This window comes from Bos indicus x Bos taurus, chromosome 5 (assembly GCF_003369695.1).
Source record: "Bos indicus x Bos taurus breed Angus x Brahman F1 hybrid chromosome 5, Bos_hybrid_MaternalHap_v2.0, whole genome shotgun sequence".
Taxonomy (NCBI): Eukaryota; Metazoa; Chordata; class Mammalia; order Artiodactyla; family Bovidae; genus Bos; species Bos indicus x Bos taurus.
Window position 1 is genome coordinate 112,659,934 of NC_040080.1, and position 23,079 is coordinate 112,683,012.

The following is a 23,079-nucleotide window of genomic DNA, read 5'->3' on the forward strand; positions in this document are numbered from 1 at the left end:
ATGTCCTCCTCCTGTCCTCCAGAACCATGACATTGCGTTTCCATTGTTTAAGGTGCCCACTTTGTGGGAGTCTGTTACAGCAGCCCCAGATAACTAATACAGAGAAAAATGTCAGGCCTAAAGAACAGACAGAAGAGGAATCACCAAATCATGATTATGACCCAAATCCAAGTTGTAGACCCCATGAGCTAAGAATGCTCTTTACATTTTTACATGGTTGGAAACATTTGTGGCAATTGTTTTTCTCTGTTATCTAAGCACATGAATAATTTCTTGATTTTGTTTCTTAATGTGCAAAGTCTATAATATTTACTAACTGACCCTTACCAGAAAAATTTTGCTGATCCCTGGTCTTAGATAAGAATCAAGCTGACTTCAGTTCTGATTGTGACATTTAATAATTGGGAGTACAGTTAAATTTATTGAGCTTTCCTATTTTTATTTGCAGAGTAAGGCTTTATAATATTTTTTTTAATTTCACAGAATTAGTATCAAGGAGTAAATCAAAAGATGAAGAATGTGAAAACCTTAAGAAATGTTGAAAGGTCTATGAACATATAGTTATGGTTTTCCCCTAGAAATATTAATATAAATTACATAAACAGCAAATATTAGAAGTCTACAGCTTTATTCAATGAATTTTCTAAACTCAGATGAGTTCTGCATTGTTTTAGATGCAATCAAGACATACTTAAAGCAGAATTTCTGATGAAAATTGTCATTAGATATCCTAGTAATATACCTCACTATTTAAGTAAGATGTACAAACTATTAGGTATAAAATCAACTACAGGGATATACCATACAAAATAAGGAATATAGCCAATATATATATAATAACTATAAATGGAATATAACATTTAAGATTTGCAAATCACTACCCTATATGCCTATAACATATAATGACTTATATAACATTATACAGGAACTATACTTCAATTAAAAAATAAATTTGTGGTTTGAGTGTTTTGGCCAAAATATTTTTAAATGATCACCAGTTAGAGTTAAATCAATACATTTTACACCTTAAATTTACACAATGTTATATGTCAGTCTTATCTCAATTTTAAGAAAAGAAGTGAATAGTAGTATTCTGGATAATAATGACTTTCAAAGACATATCATACATAATAAACTCTTCCATAATGTCTTCAATGTTAACATTATTATCTACATTCATCCTTTTCTACCTACAGTTTTCAAACAAAGTCTCCATAAAAAAAATATTTCATTCATTCATTTAAGAAAACACTAATTGAGTACTAACAGTGTATCAGGCTCTGTGCTAGATACTGAGAATATAAAGTCAGATAAGACATGGAAAAATATTTTTGATACCATGTGGAGAGTATTATATAATATAAGGATATACAAGATGAAATGGGATTTCAGAAAAATAGATATACATAGACAATAACTGCATTTGAAACTCAGAATAAGGGAACGAATAGGGCACAGCCCCTGTCCTAAGATACAGCATGGGCTTCTGGGGGAGACAGACACATAAAAAGAGCATTCAAAATAATGTGGTGAATTGTAAGATTGAAGTACACCCAGTACACCGAGGAGAAACACTGAGCCTATTAAGGTTTTAAGGAAAGTTCACAGAATAAATAACACCTGAAGTGAGTCTCAGAGAACAAGCAAGAATTATGAAGGAGGTATAAGGGTTGAGTTTGGAATTCCAGGTCTAAGCAAAGACATGGAACAGCTGATTCCAGCATGTGTATATGTATAAGTAAGAATTACTTTCACAAACTCCTTGGATAAGGTTTATCCCATGTGATAGAGGAGCATGCAAACATTAAAAGGCATAGTTTAAAAAATATTTAATGCTATTGGGTAGGTTCCTTATATAAGTGGGTAAAGCAAGTATCATCTATCATATGGATGCAACAGCACAAACTGTATAAGCAGAGTGATTAGCAAGTCTAAGAGGAAATGTATCAAAGCAGTATTCTTGGTTGTTTTGGGGGTTGGAGGATTATGAATTATTTTTAGAATCTTTTTTATACTTTTATTTATTCTGTAAACTTCCCTCAATAATCACAGGAAAGCTTTACAATAACAAAATAACTATTTAATTCAGAAAATAAGCACTCATTTGTAATGAAAGCACTTTCATTTGCAACTTATCTAAAAAAAACATATGGAAGCTCTCTTGATGCTTAAAAAAATCCCAGCTCACTGTGAATAACTTTAACCATTTCAAAGACAAATTAAATCAAGTAAAGAAAAGGAATATAGACAGAGCACATAGGACACTAATAAATCTGTCCACACCACTCACTCAGTGCAACTGGAAAGAGGATACAGAATTTATAGTATCAGCTGCCAGCTGGGAACCCTCAGTTTAATGATCCCAAGTTGAATGTCTCACCCTATTAGTTAGCCTATATAAAAAAAGAATTCATCCACAGCCCTTGAAGGGGAAATAAAAATAACTGTTTCATGTATAGATGCAACTCTTAAATTAAACAATTAAATTCAGTGATAACTCTCCTGTTTTATTGGAAAAAAATCATATAAAAGGCCCACATTGTTTTTCCCCTTATTTAAGTACTCTTTTAGTTTTTTTTTCCTATATATAAGATGAATCGTATTTCTTTCCTTCCATTTCTAGTACCTCATGAGCCTGTTAGAAACAGATATTTCAACAGACATTAGATTTCAAGATTATGATAGACTGACGTATAAAAAGAAGCAAGACACTGCTGAATTGTTACCAATATTAACAAACTATCAGCCTTCTAGAAGCTCTAATGCATGTGGAAATATTGTTCTGTCAGGTGTGTGTGTGTGTGTGTGTTAGTTGTTTAGTTGTGTCCGACTCTGCAACCCCATAGACTGTAGCCCACCAGGCCCCTCTGTCCATGGGATTCTCCAGGCAAGAACACTGGAGTGGGTTGCCATTTCCTTCTCCAAAAGGAACTATAGAAAGAAAAAAAGTGAAATAGCTCAGCCGTGTCTGACTCTTTGCGATCCCATGGACTGTAGCCTACCAGGCTCTTCCATCCATGGAACTTTCCAGGCAGAAGTACTGGGGTGGGGTGCCATTTCCTTCTCCACCGTCAGTTGTGTTTTTACATTTATTGGCAATCTTCAGTAGAAATAGAAAATGATTACATGTACTGAAGGAACATACCATCACTTATAAAGTTGAAAACAAAGATCTATTCGTATTTCACAGTATGTCTAGACCAAAAAGGATGGCTAAATAATTTTAAAAATCAGATAATGTTATCCAGTCATGATAAAAACCTTATCTAAATTATTAATTTATGAATAACTGTAAGAGTACAGGAACTGGATTCAAATCCAGCCACTATCATTTATTAGAAGAGAAGCGAAAGGCAAAGGAAAAAATGAAAGATACACCCATCTGAATGCAAAGTTCCAAAGAACAGCAAGGAGAGATAAGAAAGCCTTCCACAGTGAAAAATGCAAGCGAGTAGAGGAGACAACAGGATAGGAAAATAGCGATCTCCAAGAGAACTAGAGACACCAAGGGAGCGTTTCACGCAAAGATGGGCTCAATAAAGGACAGAAACGGTATGGACCTAACAGAAGCAGAAGAGATTAAAAAGAGGTGGCAGGAATACACAGAAGAACTAATCCTAAAAGATGATGCTGTGAAAGTGCTGCACTCAATAAGCCAGCAAATTTGGAAAACTCAGTAGTGGCCATAGGATTGGAAAAGGTCAGTTTTCATTCTAATCCCAAAAGAAGGGCAATACCAAAGAATGTTCAAACATCATACAATTGCACTCATTTCACATGCTAGCAAAGTAATGCCCAAAATTCTCCAAGCCAGGCTTCAACAGTATATGAACTGAGAACTTTTAGATTTTCAAGCTGGATTTAGAAAAGCCAGAGGAACTGGAGATCAAATTTCCAGCATCCATTAGATCATACAGAAAGCAAAAGAATTCTAGAAAAACATCTACTTCTGCTTCATTGACTATGCTATAGCCTTTGACTGTGTGGATCACAACAAACTGTGGAAAATTTTTCAAGAAATAGAAATACTAGACCACTTTTCCTGCATCCTGAGAAATCTGTATGCAGGCTAAGAAGCAATAGTTAGAGCAGGACATGGAACAAGGACTGGTTCCAAATTGGGAAAGAAGTACATGAAGGCTGTATATAGTCACCCTGATTATTTAACTTATATGCATATTCAACTTATATGTAGAGTGCATCATGAGAAATGCAAAGCACAAAACGGAATCAAGATTGCCAGGACAAATATCAATAACCTCAGATACGCAGATGACACCACCCTTATGGCAAAAAAACTAAGAGGAACTAAAGAGCCTCTTGATGAAGGTGAAAGAGAAGAATGAAAAAGCCGGCTTAAAACTCAACTTTATAAAACAAAGATCATGGCATACAGTCCCATCATTTCATGGCAAATAGATGGGGAAACAATGGAGATAGTGATAGACTTTATTTTTGGGGCTCCAAAATCACTGCAGATGGTGACTGCAGCCATTAAAAGACACTTGCTCCTTGGAAGAAAAGCTATGACAAACCTAGACAGCATATTAAAAAGCAGAGGCATTACCTCACCCATAAAGATCTGTATGGTCAAAACTATGGTTTTTCCAGTGAAGTGAAGTGATAATCGTGTCTGACTCTTTGCAACCCCACGGAATTCTCCGTGCCAAAATACTTGAGTGGGTAGCCTTTCCGTTCTCCAAGATGATTTTTCCAGTAGTCATGTACAGATATGAGAATTGGACCATAAAGAAGGCTGAGCGCCAAAGAACTGATGCTTTTGAACTGTGGTGTTGGAGAAGACTCTTGAGAGTCCCTTGATAGCAAGATCAAACCAGTCAATCCTAAGGGAAACCAACTCTGCATATTCATTGGAAGGACTGATGCTGAAGCTGAAGCTCCAATGCTTTGGCCACCTGATGTGAAGAGCTGATTCATTAGAAAAGATCTGATGCTGGGAAAGATTGAAGGCATGAGGAGAAGGGGACGACAGAGGACAAGATGGTTGGATGGCATCACTGACTCAATGGATTTGAGTTTGAGCAAGCTCCAGGAGATGGTGAAGGACATGGAAGCCTAGTGTGCCACAGTCCATGGGATTGCAAGGAGTTGTGACACAACTGAGAGACTGAGTAACAACAACCATTCATTAACAAAGTGTCTATAAGCATGTGACTTGATCAAAGGACTGTCTGCCTCACTTATAATAATGACAGTATAAAAATTCCACTTCATAGGGGTGCTATAAAGATAAAATATAATAATGTACTTAAATAATATGGTATGTGGGCTATAATACTAGATCCTCAATATAGACAGATAATATATAATATGGCTATTTTACTATAATAAAGCATGTCCCCTCTTTGTCTTGAACATCATCATCACCATCTTCAAAATATTTATTAGTAAATTGTTTCTGCAGGAGATAAGTTAAAACTACTGCAGAAGTAAGAGTATTGGGGACCATATCCTCTATTGGGAGATTAATTCTAATATGACAAAGGTGAGCCATGGCCAAGTTTAATATCAGGGGCAGTCTTAAAAAGGGTGGTGACATTTACAGCCACACGGTATCTGTTTTAAAATATATTAAAAGGTATGTCAATCAAAACAACTTGGGCTAGTCATGCTGTCCAAGTATCCTTTGAATCTCAGTGGCTTTTAAGGCTTGATTAAGCCAGCCAAAAAGCTCTTCTAGTGTAAGACCTTTGAGTACAGGGTCCCCCAGGATTGAGTACAGAGTTTGACAGAGAGCAGGTTCTCAATACATGTATACAGTGTGAATTAATTCTATGAGGGATATTACTTAAAAGTCTTTAAAGTTTATAAGATTATTCACAATGAGGTCAGGTAATGCTGAGAATCAGGACACAGAAGAGAAGTTAGCAGCAGTTTGTAAGCCTGCATAGATGAGCAAGGTACCAAAGGAAAGTTGAGGAGGCAAATAAAAATTTTTCTACTTCTCCAGTGTTTTGCATTGGTCTCTCCCTACTTAAAGAAAGGAGGGAAAATGACAGGCCATTCAATTATAAATGAAATAATTACATTTACTTTTATCTATTTCATCACAGCCTATTAATCTTTTTTGTATTTGTTTTTAATTACTGTGGAAAACCAGTAAGTTAATGAAGGAAATACTTAAGATATGGGAATATACCAAATCTGTGATTATGTGGGAATGAATCAACAGAGAATAGAAGGAACTGTTGAAATGTACATAAATTAGTGACAAGCATCATGAGTCCAGACTCTAGAGACATTTGCTTGGCGGCTTAGGAGAAATCTCTGTTGCTTTTGTGAATCTTGTTTGCAGAAGCCATAAAAATACCAAAGGCCTCTGCCCCTTAGAAATGACAGCCCCTTCTGATTTTATAAGACTCTTCCATGAGTCCTTTGCAAAGGCAGTGCAGTTTTCTACACATTGATGAAAACTATGAAGGCATCCAAAATATACCACTGTGAAGAGCTTTTTCTTTCTTTTGAAGTCCCTTAATCTGCCTAAAAGAGTCTCCCCAAAAGAAAGAGAGACTGTCATCAATCTCATCCCAGGGAGCTTCACAATCAGTCAGGACTGACTCCTATCACCAGAGACAGATGGTGCTAAATAAGAGAATGCCTAAATAGACTATGTCACACAACTATCACATCTCCCATCTCCTCTTCTACAGTCCCACTGACTGTTCCTAAAACTCGTTTGTTTTCCCATAGGTATCCTTTTTCCTAGTCCCCACTTCCCTATGCAGAGGTCCCATTTCCAATCCCTACTTCCCTATGCAGAGGTCTCAGTTCCAATCATCTCCCTGAGTCACATCTCTCTGTGGTCTTCTGCATACGTATGTGGGTAGGAATGAGGCTCCTGCTTTTCAGTCGGTACAATCTGCAGGCCGCCAACCGCTAAACCTAAGAGGGTGGAAAAACAGATTTCTCCTTCTAGTAGGGGACTCAGTATTCGGCACTAGACTTCCCTCAATACAATAAGTTAGAATGACTGACAATCTGATAGGCATGTAATATCATGATAGTCCTTAATGCATTTTGTAAATTTGTCCATCAGTTGTGATTTTAGTTTCTGAATTATAGTATCACAAATGAAATCAGGCTCTCCTTTAATACAATACAAAAATAATAATTTCTATTATAGATGATGCTTTTATATTTTTTATAAAAAGTCATGATTTAACAGGCAAAAATAAGGAAAAAGATGAATAAATTGTTTAGCTTATAATTGAAATAAACAATCACTGCTTTTAAGAATATAGTGTGTTAGTCGTTTCCGACTGTTTGCAACCCTGTGGTCTGTAGCCCGCCAGGCTCCTCCATCCATGGGATTCTCCAGGCAAGAATACTGGAGTGGGTTGTCATTTCCTTCTCCAGGGGACATTCCCAACCCAGAGACTGAACCCAGGTCTCTCACACTGCGGGCAGACTCTTTACCATATGAGTCACCACGGAAGCCCTGCTTTTAAGAGTATAGTTTAGATGAAATGTCTTCTCCTACTGTTCACGGGGTTCTGAATATTCATTGGAAGGACTGATGCTGAAGCTGAAGCTCCAATACTTTGCCCACCTGATGCAAAGAGCCGACTCCTTGGAAAAAGACCCTGATGCTGGGAAAGACTGAGGGCAGGAGGAGAAGGGGATGACAGAGGATGAGATGGTTAGATGGCATCACCGACTCTATGTACATGAGTCTGAGCAAGCTCCGGGAGTTGGTGATGGACAGGGAAGCCTGGCATGCTGCAGTCCATGGGGTCGCAAACAGCTGGATACAACTGAACTGAACTTAGATGAAATGTAAGATAATCCAGAAAAGAGCTAGAAAAAGGTATGTATGTTATTGAAATTTAAGGGATTTTGTTCATATTCAGTAAAGAGTGGTACCTAGAGCTTTGTCTTCCTCTCTTTTGAGACTCATTCTATCATCATCATGAGTTAATAGGCACCTGAATAAATCATCTACATAACTGAATTCTGACTTCTGTGATCATTCTACTTTAGTAACTTAGGTGATGACTTGTGCCTTGTGTAATATCTAGAACTTTAGCTCTCAAATGTTAAACTTCACATTATATTTAATTTTTTTCACAAACCTTCTTGCCCTAACTTCGAATCTCCATGGAATTTGACATTGGTGTCTATTCCCCTTCTCTCTGTTGCAAGAATACCAGCTAACTCAGTGTGTCCTCTGCTTTGTGTTAGAGTTGATTTCTCTGTCTCTTCAATTGCTACTCTTCCTTTATTCTCTTTTTTAAGTATGAAGGGTACATTCTCAAGGCTTGTTTTTTCATTCTACATCACAGATCCAGATGTACTCTTAGCTTGAACAATGTTGATCTGCAGAGTGTTTTAAACAAAATTAATTACAGTTACTTCCATAACAGGCCTCACAGTCTCACCTAAGTGACGCTATGACTGGGATACAGACTTTTTTTTGTTTTGGTACTATCTTACATAAAAAACTTAAAAATGAACTCAGATGGTTTTGCCACAATTCTTTGTACCTGCTGGGCAGAGTTCTCATGATTGGCAGCATTCTCATTCTGCCTCACAGGTATCACCACTAGTGCATATCTTCAGGAAACTTAAATGGCCCTAGGAAGTTTACAAGACCATATAGGAGAATATTCATGGTCTCCTGCTTTTTATGAACTCCTATGTGATTTCCAAGATTATGTGACATTGAAAAAGTATGTGTATCTTTAATTATCTGTTGGCCTCACAGATCTGCTAAGATAGTTACCAATACTTAAAAATTGGGAGAGTTCTCAAAAAAGTCCAGACACTTGATTTTTCTTCATGGTTTTCAAAAAAAGGAAATGTTGGGAGGGGTAAATTAGGAGTTTCAGATTAACATATATGCACCGCTATATATTAAATAGATAAGCAACAGGAAGTACTGTACAGCACAGAGAACTCTCTTCAGCATGCTGTAATAACCAATATGAGAAAAGAATCTGAAAAAGACTAGATAAATGTAATATATGTATAACTGAATCACGTAGTTTTGTACCTAAAACTAACACATTAAAAACCAACTATAATATAAACTAAAAATGAAATAATGAATCAAATGGCTTGGTGATTCTCAGCCCTCCTTCCCACAGCTGTGCATTTCCACAGGCAGCACGCTGCAAGAGCTGAGGACAGATGCCTACTTGGACTTGTCACGTTACCATGTCTCTTCTGCTTCACTCTTTTCATGTGATGCTCCTCATCCCTGTAGGATTTGGGCTTATGATGTGCGTAATACATATACTCACTGTTTTACTCAAGCACCTATAGAATGTCTGAACCTGGGAGTTACACGGTTTTAGGGACTGTATTGTGTCCATGTCATCACCTTCCACACCAGGTTAGCATGGTGGAGTCCTCATTCTCCAGTGTGTCTGAGGTGGGGATTGCACCTTTATGGAGATAATTAAGGTTAAATAAGGTCATAAGGGAGGGTGAGTATTCCAGTTCAACTGGGGTCCCTATCAGAAGACGAACAGGCACTAAAGGTCTCTCTCACTGCAAGAGAGCACAGAGCAAAGGCCGCGTGAGGACATGGTGAGAAGGCGCCTGTGTGAGAGCCAGAAAAACGCCCTCCCAAGAGAATGAATTTTCTGAGCCTGTAATCAGGACTTTAGCTTCTGGAACTGTGGGAACACAGCCATCTATTGCCTAAGCCACCCAGTCTGTGATACTTGGTTAGGGCAGTCTGAGCAGAGCACTATATACAGGCTAAATCCAAGTTTCTCTCCAAATGATGCCCCATTTCTGCTCTTCAGTTAGTGCTCATCTTCCCTCACCTGGACTTTTACAGTTATGTCCTAAGCAGTCTTCCTATGTTTGAATCACCCTCTTGAATATTTGCTGTGCAAATGTTCTTTTTAAAAGATAATGATTATAACATGTGTTCTTGCTTTAAAAAAACTAAGTAAAACAGGTAAAATAGCTTCTTATCACTGAGAGATCCAAATACTCCAGAACAGCCATCTGGATCCATTGTCTCCTGTCCACTTTTGCCCACATCCCCAAGACACTAGCAAAATCGCATTACTAATGGCTCGGACAAATACTCTCTCCTTGACAAAACTTTATTGAAGGTCCTCTGAGGTCGCTTCTTAACTCATCCCTGACCTTGGCCCCTTGCTGGGCTGCATAGTCCAGTTTTGTTACAAATCTTGCTAGGTTCTCCATGTAGAAAGAATCCTCCATCCTTGACAGATAATCATGTTCAATATCTGGTCAACTTGTCCATCCTCCACCCTCAGTACCTAAATGGCATGGCCTAGACATTAGCAAGCATCTCACTGAATGGATTTAACAACAATCCCCCTACCCTCTATCTCCTTTCAATAGGCTTTCTTCCCTAACCCTCCTCATTCTGCCTGTTGTCTATGACCCCATTTATTCTTTTTGTTTTCTGAACTGAGCCCAGTTCTGTATGGAGGTCTTCTTTCCCTTACTGCAATAGTTCCTAATGAAATCTGTTTTTACTTCTTTAGCTCCTGTCGGCTTCTGGATTTCTTTAACTCCTTAAACCAAACTCTACCATGCCTCTACACTCTCATTCCCTTATTCCCTTTGATTACTCCCAGGCTGGGCTTCCCTTGTGGCTCAGCTGGTAATTGTTGTTGTTCAGTCACCAAGTCATGTCTGACTCTTTGCAGCCCATGGACTGTAGCACTCCAGGCCTCCCTGTCCCTCACCATCTCCTGGAGTTTGCCCAAGTTCATGTCCAGTGTTTTATTTATGGCCCCATTTAAATCATATTGCTTTTGGAAGTGTTTTCTTATACTCCCAAGTTTAAATAATTATTTTCCTTTGGTGCTTCTAAGGCACTTTATATACATATCTATTATCACTTGGTCAATTTTCCTATCATTTTATTTTTTGTTCACATTGTTCTTTCTGACCTATAAACTCAGGGTCTTTCACATTTATTATTTTATTTTACTTTTACCCAAGGTGCTATTATGATGTTAGGCCCTTAGGAAAAATTATATATTTATTAACCAAATATTATTAGTGATAGTACAGAAGCCAGTGAGGGCAGTAATAGGAATTAGTAAGTTGAAAAAATAATCATCTCCCACCCTCTCCCCAAAATTAACGTTTAAAAGCTCAATGAAACCATTAAAGTGTATGTGAATTAGGACTGACCTAATTATAACCAGAGCCAAACGGATAGTCTGCACATTCTGTTATGAATTTATTTTTTGAAGCCCTCAGAGAGCCTCCAGCATGTCTACAAGGATTTGTCCCATTCTATAATATTCTCTTAGGTTACTGAGGAAATGGGGCTGGTATTGGACAGATATAACTGCAATCTTTGAGAAACAAAATACTTAAAACACAATACAGGTGGCTGTCGGAAGCCCTCCTCTTTTTGGGGCCATTTTAATCTGCTGAGAAGAGGAATTCAGCTGTTCTCTATTGTTCATCACATTTTCTTCAGAAGTTGATCAAAGGGGAGCCTGTAACCATCACTACAGCAACACAAACAATTCAAATCCACCGCCATACTAGCAGCTGGGTACTCTGTCATTATACAAGTGCATTTTTCACTGATACACCTTCCAGAAGACATGAAAAAGTAATAAAACATTGTTGATTTTTTTTTTTGCTTTTAAACTTTCTTATCAGTGAGTTATTGCAAGTCCTAACATTTACCAATTTACTAAAATGAACTTATCACAAATTATGTCATAATATTGTTTTTAAAACTTCAATAAAAAATAAAAATTAAACTTAAAAAATCCAGGAAAAAAAAAAAAAAAAGCTTGACAAAGGTACCTGGGAAGCTACAAGTCAAGGAGTTAAAAGATTCAACTCCTTGCACTATCATATCCCCTAAATGAGGGATTAGTCTAAATGAGCATTTCTTAAAATATTATATGAGCAAATTATTATAGAGAAAAAGGTGGGGGAATCAGTGATGAGAAAAATTTAAGGAGCAATGAATTAAATAAAGTTAAGCAGGTTTTATTTCAAACTGAAAGACTCCTCAGTACCTTTAGTCATTCTTGTCTCTCCTATTTGGAATAGATATCGGAATTAAGAAAATTTTATGAAACAATAGAAGTTAACACAAGGACTTTCACAACTTTAATATGTAAGATGATGCACTTTAAAACGATATGCCTCTTGAATCACTTTCTGAATATATGCTTTAAAAGAGCTTGAGATTTATCTACAATAGCAGAGAAATTCCTATAGTAGGATTCTCACTATAACCATATTGCTGTTTAATATATAAAAGTGGGAAAAGTTCTTTTGCATTCCTCATATTATATAATTCTTTCAAAAAACTTTTACATAATTTTCAAGATCTGAATCCAACAGAGACAGATACAACACATCATTATCTAATTTAAAAAATGATGACTGCAGCCACGAAATTAAAATATGCTGGCTCCTTGGAAGAACATTTACTCCAGCCTTCTCCGGACCTCCTTCCCAGCCACTCTAGCAAGGCCTTTGCCTCTACTCATGATCACACACTGACTGACACCCGATGGCCAGCGATAGTTTACACGTTCACCAAGACCATCAGTGGGACAACCAGGGCACTGGGCATAGAATCCAGCTATGCTGAGTGGCTGCAGTCCCTGCTAGTCAGGGCCTGACACCATGTGGTCCTTTGGAGAAGGGACTGGCAAACCATTTCATTGTTCCTCCCTTGAAAACCTCAGGAAAACCTTGAAAGAAAAGTTATGACAAACCTAAGTAAAGTGAAGTCGCTCAGTCATGTCCGACTCTTTGCGATCCCATGGGCTGTAGCCTACCAGGCTCCTCTGTCCATGGGATTTTCCAGGCAATAGTCCTGGAGTGGATTGCCATTTCCTTCTCCATGACAAACCTAGACTGCATATTAAAAATCAGAGACATCACTTTGCCAACAAAGGTCCATATAGTTAAAGCTATGGTTTTTCCAATAGTCATGTTCAGATGTGAGAGTTGGACCATAAAGACTAAGCACTAAAGAATCAATATTTTTGGACAGTGGTGTTGGAAAGACTCTTGTGAGCCCCTTGAACAGCAAGGAGATCAAACCAGTCAATTCTAAAGGAAATCAACCCTGAATATTCATTGGAAGGACTGATGCTGAAGCTGAAGCTCCAATACTTTGGCCACCTGATGCAAAGAGCCGACTCACTGGAAAAGACTCTGACACTGGGAAAGATTGAGGGCAAGAGGAGAAGGGGATGACAGAGGATCAGATGGCTGGATGGCATTACTAACTCAATGAACTTGAGTTTGGGCAAGCTCCAGGAGATGGGGAAGGACAGGAAAGCCTGGTGTGCTGCAGTTCATGGGGTCACAAAGAGTTGAACACAACTTAGTGACTGAACAACAACAACAATAGATTTGTGTCAAAAATACAATAACGATTCATGCCAGTGTTATTTTAATAGTCTCTTCCACTTGACAAAGCGCAGTTAATAAAGTAAATATTTCCAAATGTCATTGTTTTATTTTTACATGTTTATGTTCAGTGTTTAGTTTTCATAGGCCTCGCCTCTACTGGTTAATTTTAAGATAGTGGTTCACTAGTTTTAGTGTATATCCGAATCACCTGATTAAAGCTTTGATTGCTGGACCCCAAGTCAGCAAGTCTCCAATGGAGCTGATAATCTGCATTTCTAAAAAGTTCCTAAGTCATGCTGATGCTGCAGATCCAGGTACCACACTTCAAGAATAATGACTTTTGCTGGTTCTAATTTATTAGATGGAGCCCTGCATCTTTCTGTTGGTCTGAGTTTTGTCAGCCAGGCCCCAATCTGAAGGCTTAAGGGAGCAAAGAGAGCTGGTTATCTCATTTGTCTCCAAAATACTTTGCCTTTGTAATAATTCCTAGGTTCTGCTATCATAAATCTCATTCCCAAAGACCAACAGAATTTTTTCCCTTCCTTTAATGCTTTCCACTGTCAGCTAACAATATGTAGGTCACTAGTTTCAAAATGTGGCCCTTTGGATTTCTTTCCCTCTAATCACTACTTTCTATTTCCCAACATAACTCATTCCCGCTCTGATATAATATCCTTACAGTATATTCCCATTCTTACATAATATCCTTGCAGTATCTTGTCTCTTTCCCCAGCCTTATTGGTTTCTTCAACTAACTGGACCCTATCGCTAGCCTATATGAATGTATTGCTGTATTCATTCCTTTCTTCGTTCACTCCAAAAGCGTTTATTAAAAGCTCAACATATCAAAAATGCGACAAAAATGTTTTGCACTCCCGTGCTTACACTGTTGTAAGGGAGATACAAAATAAATGTGTAAACAAATAATTAGGATTGATGTGTACACTAAAGAAAATAATTTAAGATAATGGGAAAGAAAGTGACTGGAAATGAAATGTACCTTAGCTACTCTAAAAACACTTTGTTAAGAAGGTAACATTTAAACTGAAAAGGGCATTCTAGCCAGAGGAAGCATCAGTTTGGAAGCAGAAAGAGGACCATTGTGTTTGAAGTTAGAGTTGATGAGGGAAAACAGTTGAAGAATAGTTCAGGTGGGGGTCAGAGTGAATAAAATGTTTTATAAGCCTGTTGTAAGCACATGCTTCACACAGACACCTTGTATACAGCCTGGGAGACTAGCACTCACACAGGATGGTCTAGGCCAACAAGAGTTAAAGCATCAGCAGCATCTCAGTGAGCAGGAACTGAAGACTATGATCAGGATGCACTGTCTAGCCTTAGGAGTTGGCTGTATTAAAATACACGAGTTATACACAGTTCTTATTTCAGAATGTGGACGCATTAGGTCTTAACATTTTGTCTCCTTCATAAATAGCGAATTAAAGAACTACTCCAGGGATCGATATACAGTAGTTCTGCTGCTGCTGCTGCTAAGTCACTTCAGTCGTGTCCGACTTTGTGTGACCCCATAGACGGCAGCCCACCAGGCTCCGCCGTCCCTGGGATTCTCCAGGCAAAAATGCTGGAGTGGGTTGCCATTTCCTTCTCCAATGCATGAAAGTGAAAAGTGAAAGTGAAGTCGCTCAGTCGTGTCCGACTCCTAGCGACCCCATGGACTGCAGCCTACCAGGCTCCTCCATCCATGGGATTTTCCAGGCAAGAGTACTGGAGTGGGGTGCCTACAGTAGTTCTAGAAATAGGCAATCTCTCCTTTCTTAAGAAATCAAACATTCTGAGTGAAGAGGGGGTGAAATCAGGTCAGAGTATGTCTTACAACAACATTTCAGAAAGACAGTATTTTTAAAGAGCAGTGATTCTTATAATATTGGCAAAACAATTCCCATCAAAATAATAACTAGTATATGAAAACACACCAGCCTTTAAGCAATTTGAGATATGAAAGAGGTTAGCCTAAAGCAAAGTTTAGTTGTATGCTTTGAAGAAACCCCTTAAGAAAAGCATCAAGCTCATCTTACAACATAATTAGAATTATGTTTTAATCTTTACATCATTAGCCCCCAGGTAGAACTGAGAGTATCTGAATTGAAAGGAATTTACCATCCAGGGTTCTTTTCAGGGAAGGAGCAAAAGTCTACATTTATAATTTTGCTTTTGTAGATATTAAAATTTTCCACCATGTAACCTAAAATTTATTAAATATTCTCATCAGCAACACAATTCCTTTTAGTATATAGAATGAAAATTCTTATAAGCAAAAGCACCTTAGTTTTCAAAATGTTCAAAAATAATGATTATAGCAGGATAAAAACTTATTTGGTTTACACTGTAAATTCCTAGGATCTCACTTGTGAAACTGCTTCATGCACTCCTCACCATTGAGCACGCTGATGGCATTACCTGTCTGCATCCACGGCCACGTCGTGAAGCCCTCTCTGAATGACGTCCCTGGACGCTGTTGTGTCTGGGGCTCTGTGCAGACTCCTCGTGTACAGGTTGAGCCCTCCATCTGTCATGTAGCTGAAAGTAAGAGCCTAATTAATCAACAGAGAATTGAATGACTGCATCCGTATAATTTAACTTAATATTGTTCACAAATTTCAATATTGTAATTATGAAATATGCTCTATTATAGTTTTTCTATATAAATATCCTACTCACCAGGAAGTATTAGAAAATCTCTTGAAGTTTATTAAGAAATTAATCTTCCTTATTGCAACAAGCAACTAGCCTATTATAAAACTTTCCTTCTTTCTCTCCTTGTTATCAATATTTTGAACAGACTTAACAAAATAAAACCAAGATCATTTCATCTTATAAATACCATTTTGGAAGAACTGAAGGTCCCAGGAGTCATTTTAAAATTTGATTAATTTATTTGATAAATAAAATGTATACCACAATTGACCACTATTATAAAATAACTAAGATGTATTAAACATTTAAGATGTCACCAGAAACTGTTCTAAATGGTTTACTTGCAATAACATTATTATCCCCATGTCAATGATAAAGAAAATAAGCACAACATGTCTAAGGATTTACACCAAGTCACTCAACCAAGTCACAGGAGTGTTGAGAATAAATCTGGAAAGTCAGCTTCAGAAACCATCATCTTAACCACCATGCACAGCTGTCTGAACCGAAGGACCACACTGCCGCTTCCTGTCTATAAGAACTACTTCTTTGCCATCACAGGACCACTGCCATCAACAGGGCTGGTAGACTTGTCATAGTCACATTGCTTCCTTGGCAATTGGGGTTAGAACGGGTGTTAATCTCCTACCCCATGTGGGGCTAATCAGATGTTTCTTTCTTGAAAACTGGGACTAAGACAGCTCATCAGTCTTTCTATGTGAAAAGTTTATGATAATGAAAACCCAGGACCTGTGGATATTTCTCTTCACTAAATGCAAAGAGGCACAGAGAAAACTGATCAGCAAAGTGGGAAGAATGACCCAGGTGCACAAAAGCACATTTGGTCACTTGGTTTCAGCTCCACAACCTCTTGGGTTCTAAGAGGTACCCTTGCTTCCTTATAATCAGGTCCTCAATTTGCTTAAACAAATTTGAGTTGATTCCACTATTTAGAACAAAAAATTAATCATGATCATATTAAATATTGCTCAAATAGTTAAAACTAGGATTATGAAATTTGCTAATCGCTCACATGATTAATAAATTCTGTCCATTTTAGTTGAAAGATCATAAAGAAATTTCTTAAATTATATCTCAATTTCTGCCTATGAAAATGGGAAGAATAAAATTTACTGAAGATAGATTTTATATAATTGAAGGAAAAATACATAAAACTCTTAAAATGAGAATCCTATAATAGCAACTTGTTATTCACAAAGTCTCTCCAACATGTTAAAAAGGAAATATATAAATTTTATACACAAACAATAAGTCATAGTGTATTATCCTTGTAAGGTACTCTACATGGTTAATTTTCTTGATAACCAAATAATTTAATCCCATCAAAATTAAAACAATGAAAAAGATTATTTTGGTTCCAAAATGTGCTGAAAACTGACATATTGTTTTAAACAGGGAATGTTTTAGACATGACAACTTATTTTGACAACTAATTCATGATTATGAGCATTAATTTCCTATATTATAACAATGATACTAAATGAGACAAAGAGTAAAGGACATTTGTCCTTTGCACTTTTTAATTTTTCAGTTGCCATATTGGGCTGTCAATGTTTTATTGTTTATTCTTACTTCCACATCATTCTCAACCAATTCTATTTTTAATTGTTTTTTTTTAAGGTGAAATATATGGAATTCCTGATAAAGTAAAAGTGTTTAGAGATAAATAGCTTTCTCATTCACTCTCTTTTTGAAATTGTCTTAAATGTTTGAGAATGGTATAAATTTTCTCTAAGGATAACTGAGATACTTATTAAAAAAAGATCAACATTGTTGATCCTAAATTTAACTTCAGGAGGAAGAAACTCAGCCATTAAAAAGAATACATTTGAATCAGTTCTAATGAGATGGATGAAACTGGAGCCTATTATACAGAGTGAAGTAAGCCAGAAAGAAAAACATCAATACAGTATACTAACGCATATATATGGAATTTAGAAAGATGATAACAATAACCCTGTATACGAGACAGCAAAAGAGACACTGATGTATAGAACAGTCTTTTGGACTCTGTGGGAGAGGGAGAGGGTGGGAAGATTTGGGAGAATGGCATTGAAATACGTATAATATCATATATGGAACGAGTCGTCAGTCCAGGTTTGATGCACGATACTGGATGCTTGGGGCTGGTGCACTGGGACGACCCAGAGGGATGGTATGGGGAGGGAGGAGGGAGGAGGGTTCAGGATGGGGAACACATGTATGCCTGTGATGGATTCATTTCGATGTTTGGCAAAACCAATACAATAGTGCAAAGTTTAAAAATAAAATAAAATTAAAAAAAAAAACAATGTGTGTTAAGTTTTATAACTCATTGGTCTCTCTTATTCAATGGTAAATATCTAAAAGTGTTTAAGTGTTTTGTGTATAGTTTGGGGTCAATAAATATATATTGTTTGTTCAACTGAATTTGAAAGGCTTCCATACTGTAGGAAGAAACCATGACAGCAGATCTCAGCACTTCATCCACAATGACAATGCATGTAAACCAGAAATAAGATGGATGATCACTTCTATTAGAAACATAGCCTTTCAATTATTCAATGTTTACAGAAGAGTAAGTTCTATAGACAAAGGTTAAATGCTTTGAAAATTCAATTTCCAAAGAAAAAAAAATGCTTGAAAATTTCAATGAATTAAGAAAAAAAGCATTCTTTTTAAGAAGCACTTCAAAGGATACACATTTTGCATTGACCCTTGGATTTTCCAGGTAATATTAAATAGGTTTACATCAGGTATTAATTGTACCAAAAAAGTCATTCATGTCTAACTCCTCTGTTTACAGACACTGTTGCACTGGAATGCCGGCAAGGAATTTTCATAGTTGAACCATGAGTCTGCTATTTGACAATTATATACAGGGTAAAGCACAGGTAAAGCAAATTTCTGATTAAAAATTTTTGCTTGAAAATTCTTCCTTCTTTTCAGTCTTTCTAAAGGATTTAAATTTTTTTTTAAATGAATTTCATAGTTCCCCTAGAAAAATTTGCTACAATCTGGGAACCATAAATGTTAGGAAATCATTTTGAAAGAAAATGTAAAATTTTTAAAAAGATCTCCTTATAATGTTATATGTAAACTTCTCAACCATAAGCTGAGCTTAACAGGTAATAGTCATAAGGAAGACTGGTATAAACAAAAAGTTGCAAAGGAAACTTGTGAAGGTTACTGACAAAAAAGAAGAATCTCTAAAAACATGAAAGTCTTAAGACAACTTTAGCCATGTTGAAATTCTGTAAGCTCTAAGATGGTTCACATAAAAACCCAACAGTCTCCAAAAGCATTTCTAATTCTTCTTCCATCCCACTGCTATCTCTTTTCTTCCTTCTGTTACAGAAAAACATGGCTTACTTTGGCATATTTTCTTTAGCTGTACGTTTTCCTAATTAATATTTCCAGGCCATACTGCTCTACCCTGCACTAGAATGAGATATCAAACTGCTTCCTGCGCACAGATAATTTGTAATTCCCATTAGCACCTCAAATCCAGCATAAACTGCCCATATATTACCTTCACCACAAAGATAAGTCTCTTTCTGTGTATGCTAATACAGTTACAGGAAAAACACTCCATTCACCTAGTCAACGATCTAGATAGATGATTTTCTACTTGTCACTCAGCAGCCTCAACTATTATAGGATAGTCTACTCAGACCTGTGAATCAGCATCACTGTGTTTTATGTCTCAAAATCACTAAAATAGGAAGAAGTATTCAAATCTTATTTTTGTATGTGATTCGATCTCATTTTCTCAATCAACGTAAATATGTACAACTTTATCTTCACAGCAAATCCATAATTTGTTAAACATCATAGTTAAATATATCATATTTTTGCAAGAGTATAAAAGTACACATTAAATAATAAGTAAAAAATAATATCAGTTTTCATGTACCCATAACCTGCATTCAGAAAGACAATATTTCCAATCTTCAGTGACCATACAGGCTTTTCCTAACCCTACATTTCCAAACCTCGCTTCCAGAGATATCGACTGTCCTGGATTTTGTATTAAGCATTCCTTTATTTGTCTTTATGATTTTACCACATGGACATATATTCCTAGAAATACATTGCTTAGCATCTCATGAATTTGAACTTTATATAAATTGAACCATATTATATATATTCTTCTGTGACTTGTTTCCTTCATTCAAAATTAAACTTTTGCAAATCGTCTACCTTGATGTATATCACTGTGTTTTGCATGTTAGAGTTGTGTAGCTTCACTTTACAAAAGCACTACAGGGCTTCCCAGGTAGCGCAGTGATTAAAGAATCCACCTGCAGTGCAGGAGACTCGGGAGATGTGGGTTCAGTCCCTGGGCTGAGAAGATCCCCTGGGGTAGGAAATCACAGCCTACTCCAGTATTATTGCCTGAAAAATTCCAAGAACAAAGGAACCCGGCAGGTTGCAGTCCATGGGGTCACAAAGAGTCGGACACAACTGAGTACACACACATGGTTTACTTATTAACTCCTGCAGACTTTTGAGCTGTTTTAGGGTTTTTTTGATGTTACAAAAAACTCTACCATGAACATTTATATAAACATAATTCCTTGTGCTCACAAGCAAGTGTTTGTCTAAAGTCTGTATCTAGAAAAGGAATCATTGGGTCATAATAGGTACATATACATATTTAAACCTTACTAGTCAGTGTCCAAGAGTTTTGAAAATATTTTCAGAATAAACTTCTTATGAATAAGAAGTTGCTTATAAAGTAAACTTGCTTATGACTAAGAATTTTCATGTTAGCTTTAATTTATAAATTCCAAATTATCAAGCAGGTTTATCATATTTTTACTTTGTTAAAGGCCATTTATGTTTTGCCTGTGAAATGTCTGTTCATGACTTTTGTCCATTTTTCTATTGGATTCTATGTTTTTTTCTTTTCTCATTGATATTCATCCTTTATTAGTTGCACATGTTGCATATGTTTGTGGTTTATGTGGGGTTTTTATTTTGACATTTTTATCTTGCTTATTTTTATGTGAAATCAATTATTTGGAATAAAAAGAAATTTGATCTAGATACCTTTCTAACTTCACACAGTAACTGCCTCTATTATTTTTGTGTAGTGTTTTAAAATGCGATAATTAGCTTTCTGAGATTTCTGGACTCTGTCCCCACCCCTCATTTTGATCTGGACCTTCTCTATTGTCACTTTATTGCCACATCCCATTCAGTTTGCTTCTCCTTCTGGAAGTTTCCCCTCAGAGTGGGGCCCTGTCTGGGAAGGAAGTTGTGGCTGGATAGTTTAATGAAGTCATGGGAACAAGAAAACTCCATTCCTTCCAGATAATGACCTTCAGCCCTGACTCTCCCTGCCTGGTCATAACCCTCCCAGCTCCAGCTGCTGCCTTCAGACAGGGCCTGTGTGTATTCTAGTCAGCGTCGCTTGGCTCTTTTGGGGTTATTCTGTTCTCAGTGTGATCAGATGTCCCACTACTACCCTCTGTTTCTTTGTACATGGATGATGGTATCAGTGGTAAAGAATCTGCCTACCAGCACAGGAGACACAGGAGATGTGGGTTCAGTCCCTGAGTCGGAAAGATCCCCTGCAGTAAGAAATGACAACCTGCTCCAGTGTTCTTGCCTGGAAGATTCCATGGACAGAGAAGCCTGGTGGGCTACAGTCCCCAGGGCAGCAAAAAGTTGGACTCAACTGAGCACACAGGCAAGCTAGTATAATTCTGATTCTTTGGCTCTTGACTAATTGTCCCTCACTACTTATACCTGGGGTTTGAGATGATACCTGGTATCAGCTTTTTTAAGTAAACAATGATCATTTTTTATGGCTTAGCTATCTAGTTGTTTTGTCTGTTTCTTGTGGAGATTTGGAAAGATTCAAAACCCATGTCCCTACCAATCTTCCTAGAACTGTTTTTACACTCAATATTTCATATCAGAAACTTAATATAACAATTAGATATTTTTTATGACATGAAAACACAGGGCATCTAAAATTTGTGTTCATGTTTAACTTCCAAGGAACTCTAGTTTAGCATCTAGAACAGAGATGGTGAGCACAGATAATTTTAAGGGTTATCTCCTTGATCAAAGGTGCTAGCTAGGGAAAACTATACTAACAATGAATGATTGCTGTGAAGCTCTTTTATGTTTGTTTGTAAAAGAATAAACTTCTATGAGAGAAATATGGACAAGGAGACATGTAGACAACAGGGTCAGTATGTCAAGATGATTAAGAGTGCAGACTGGAGGCAAATTGTTTTCAAGTTCAAATTCAGCAATGCATGCATCAAGTAAGTTTGTATTTTTTTGGAATGCCAATGAGTTAACTTTCTGAGTTCTACCTAAAGCTACTTAATCTATCCGTGCCTCAGGTGTTTCATCTGTAAAATGGAGACAGTAATAATACGCTTACATCTTAACATTATGGTGAGATATAAATTAGTTAATGAGTTAGGAAGCACTGCTGTTAATAAAGTTAGTGGATCTGATGGAATTCCAGTAGAACTATTCAAAACCCTTAAGGATGATGCCATCAAGGTGCTGCATTCAATACGTCAGCAAATCTGGAAGACCCAGCAGTGGCCACTGGAAAGACTGGAAAAGATTAATCCTCATCCCAATTCCCAAGAAAGGTAGAACTAAAGAATGTGCTAACCATCAGACAAGTGCACTCATCTCCTATGCTAGTAAGGTCATGTTTAAAATCTTGCATGCTAGGCCTCAGTCAGCATTATGCAAACCAAGAACTTACAGATGTCCAAGCTGGGTTTAATCCAAGGAAGAGTCAGTCATGTCCGACTCTTTGCGACCCCATGGACACCAGGCTCCTCCGTCCATGGGATTTTCTAGGCAAGAGTACTGGAGTGGGTTGCCACTTCCTTCTCCAGGGAACTTCCCAACCCAGGGATTGGACCCAGGTCTCCCACATTGTAGACAGACGCTTTACTGTCTGAGCCACCAGGGAAGTCAAAGGAAGAGGAAACAGAGATCAAATTGCCAACATCTGCTAGATCATAGAGAAAGGTAGGGAATTCCAGAAAAACATCTACCTCTGTTTCACAGACTATGCCA

At 37.1% G+C, this 23,079-nt stretch overlaps 1 protein-coding gene across 4 annotated transcripts in view; it reads right to left on the minus strand.

The window, feature by feature from the left end:
• Window positions 1-23,079, minus strand: part of NAV3 (neuron navigator 3) — a 382,845-nt gene that overhangs the window by 139,854 nt on the left and 219,912 nt on the right. For all 4 annotated transcript variants that reach the window (XM_027543298.1, XM_027543301.1, XM_027543299.1 and 1 more), the window contains exon 12: window positions 15,778-15,897. In XM_027543298.1, the coding sequence (XP_027399099.1) occupies window positions 15,778-15,897 (120 nt within the window). The remainder of the gene's footprint in view (window positions 1-15,777; window positions 15,898-23,079) is intronic.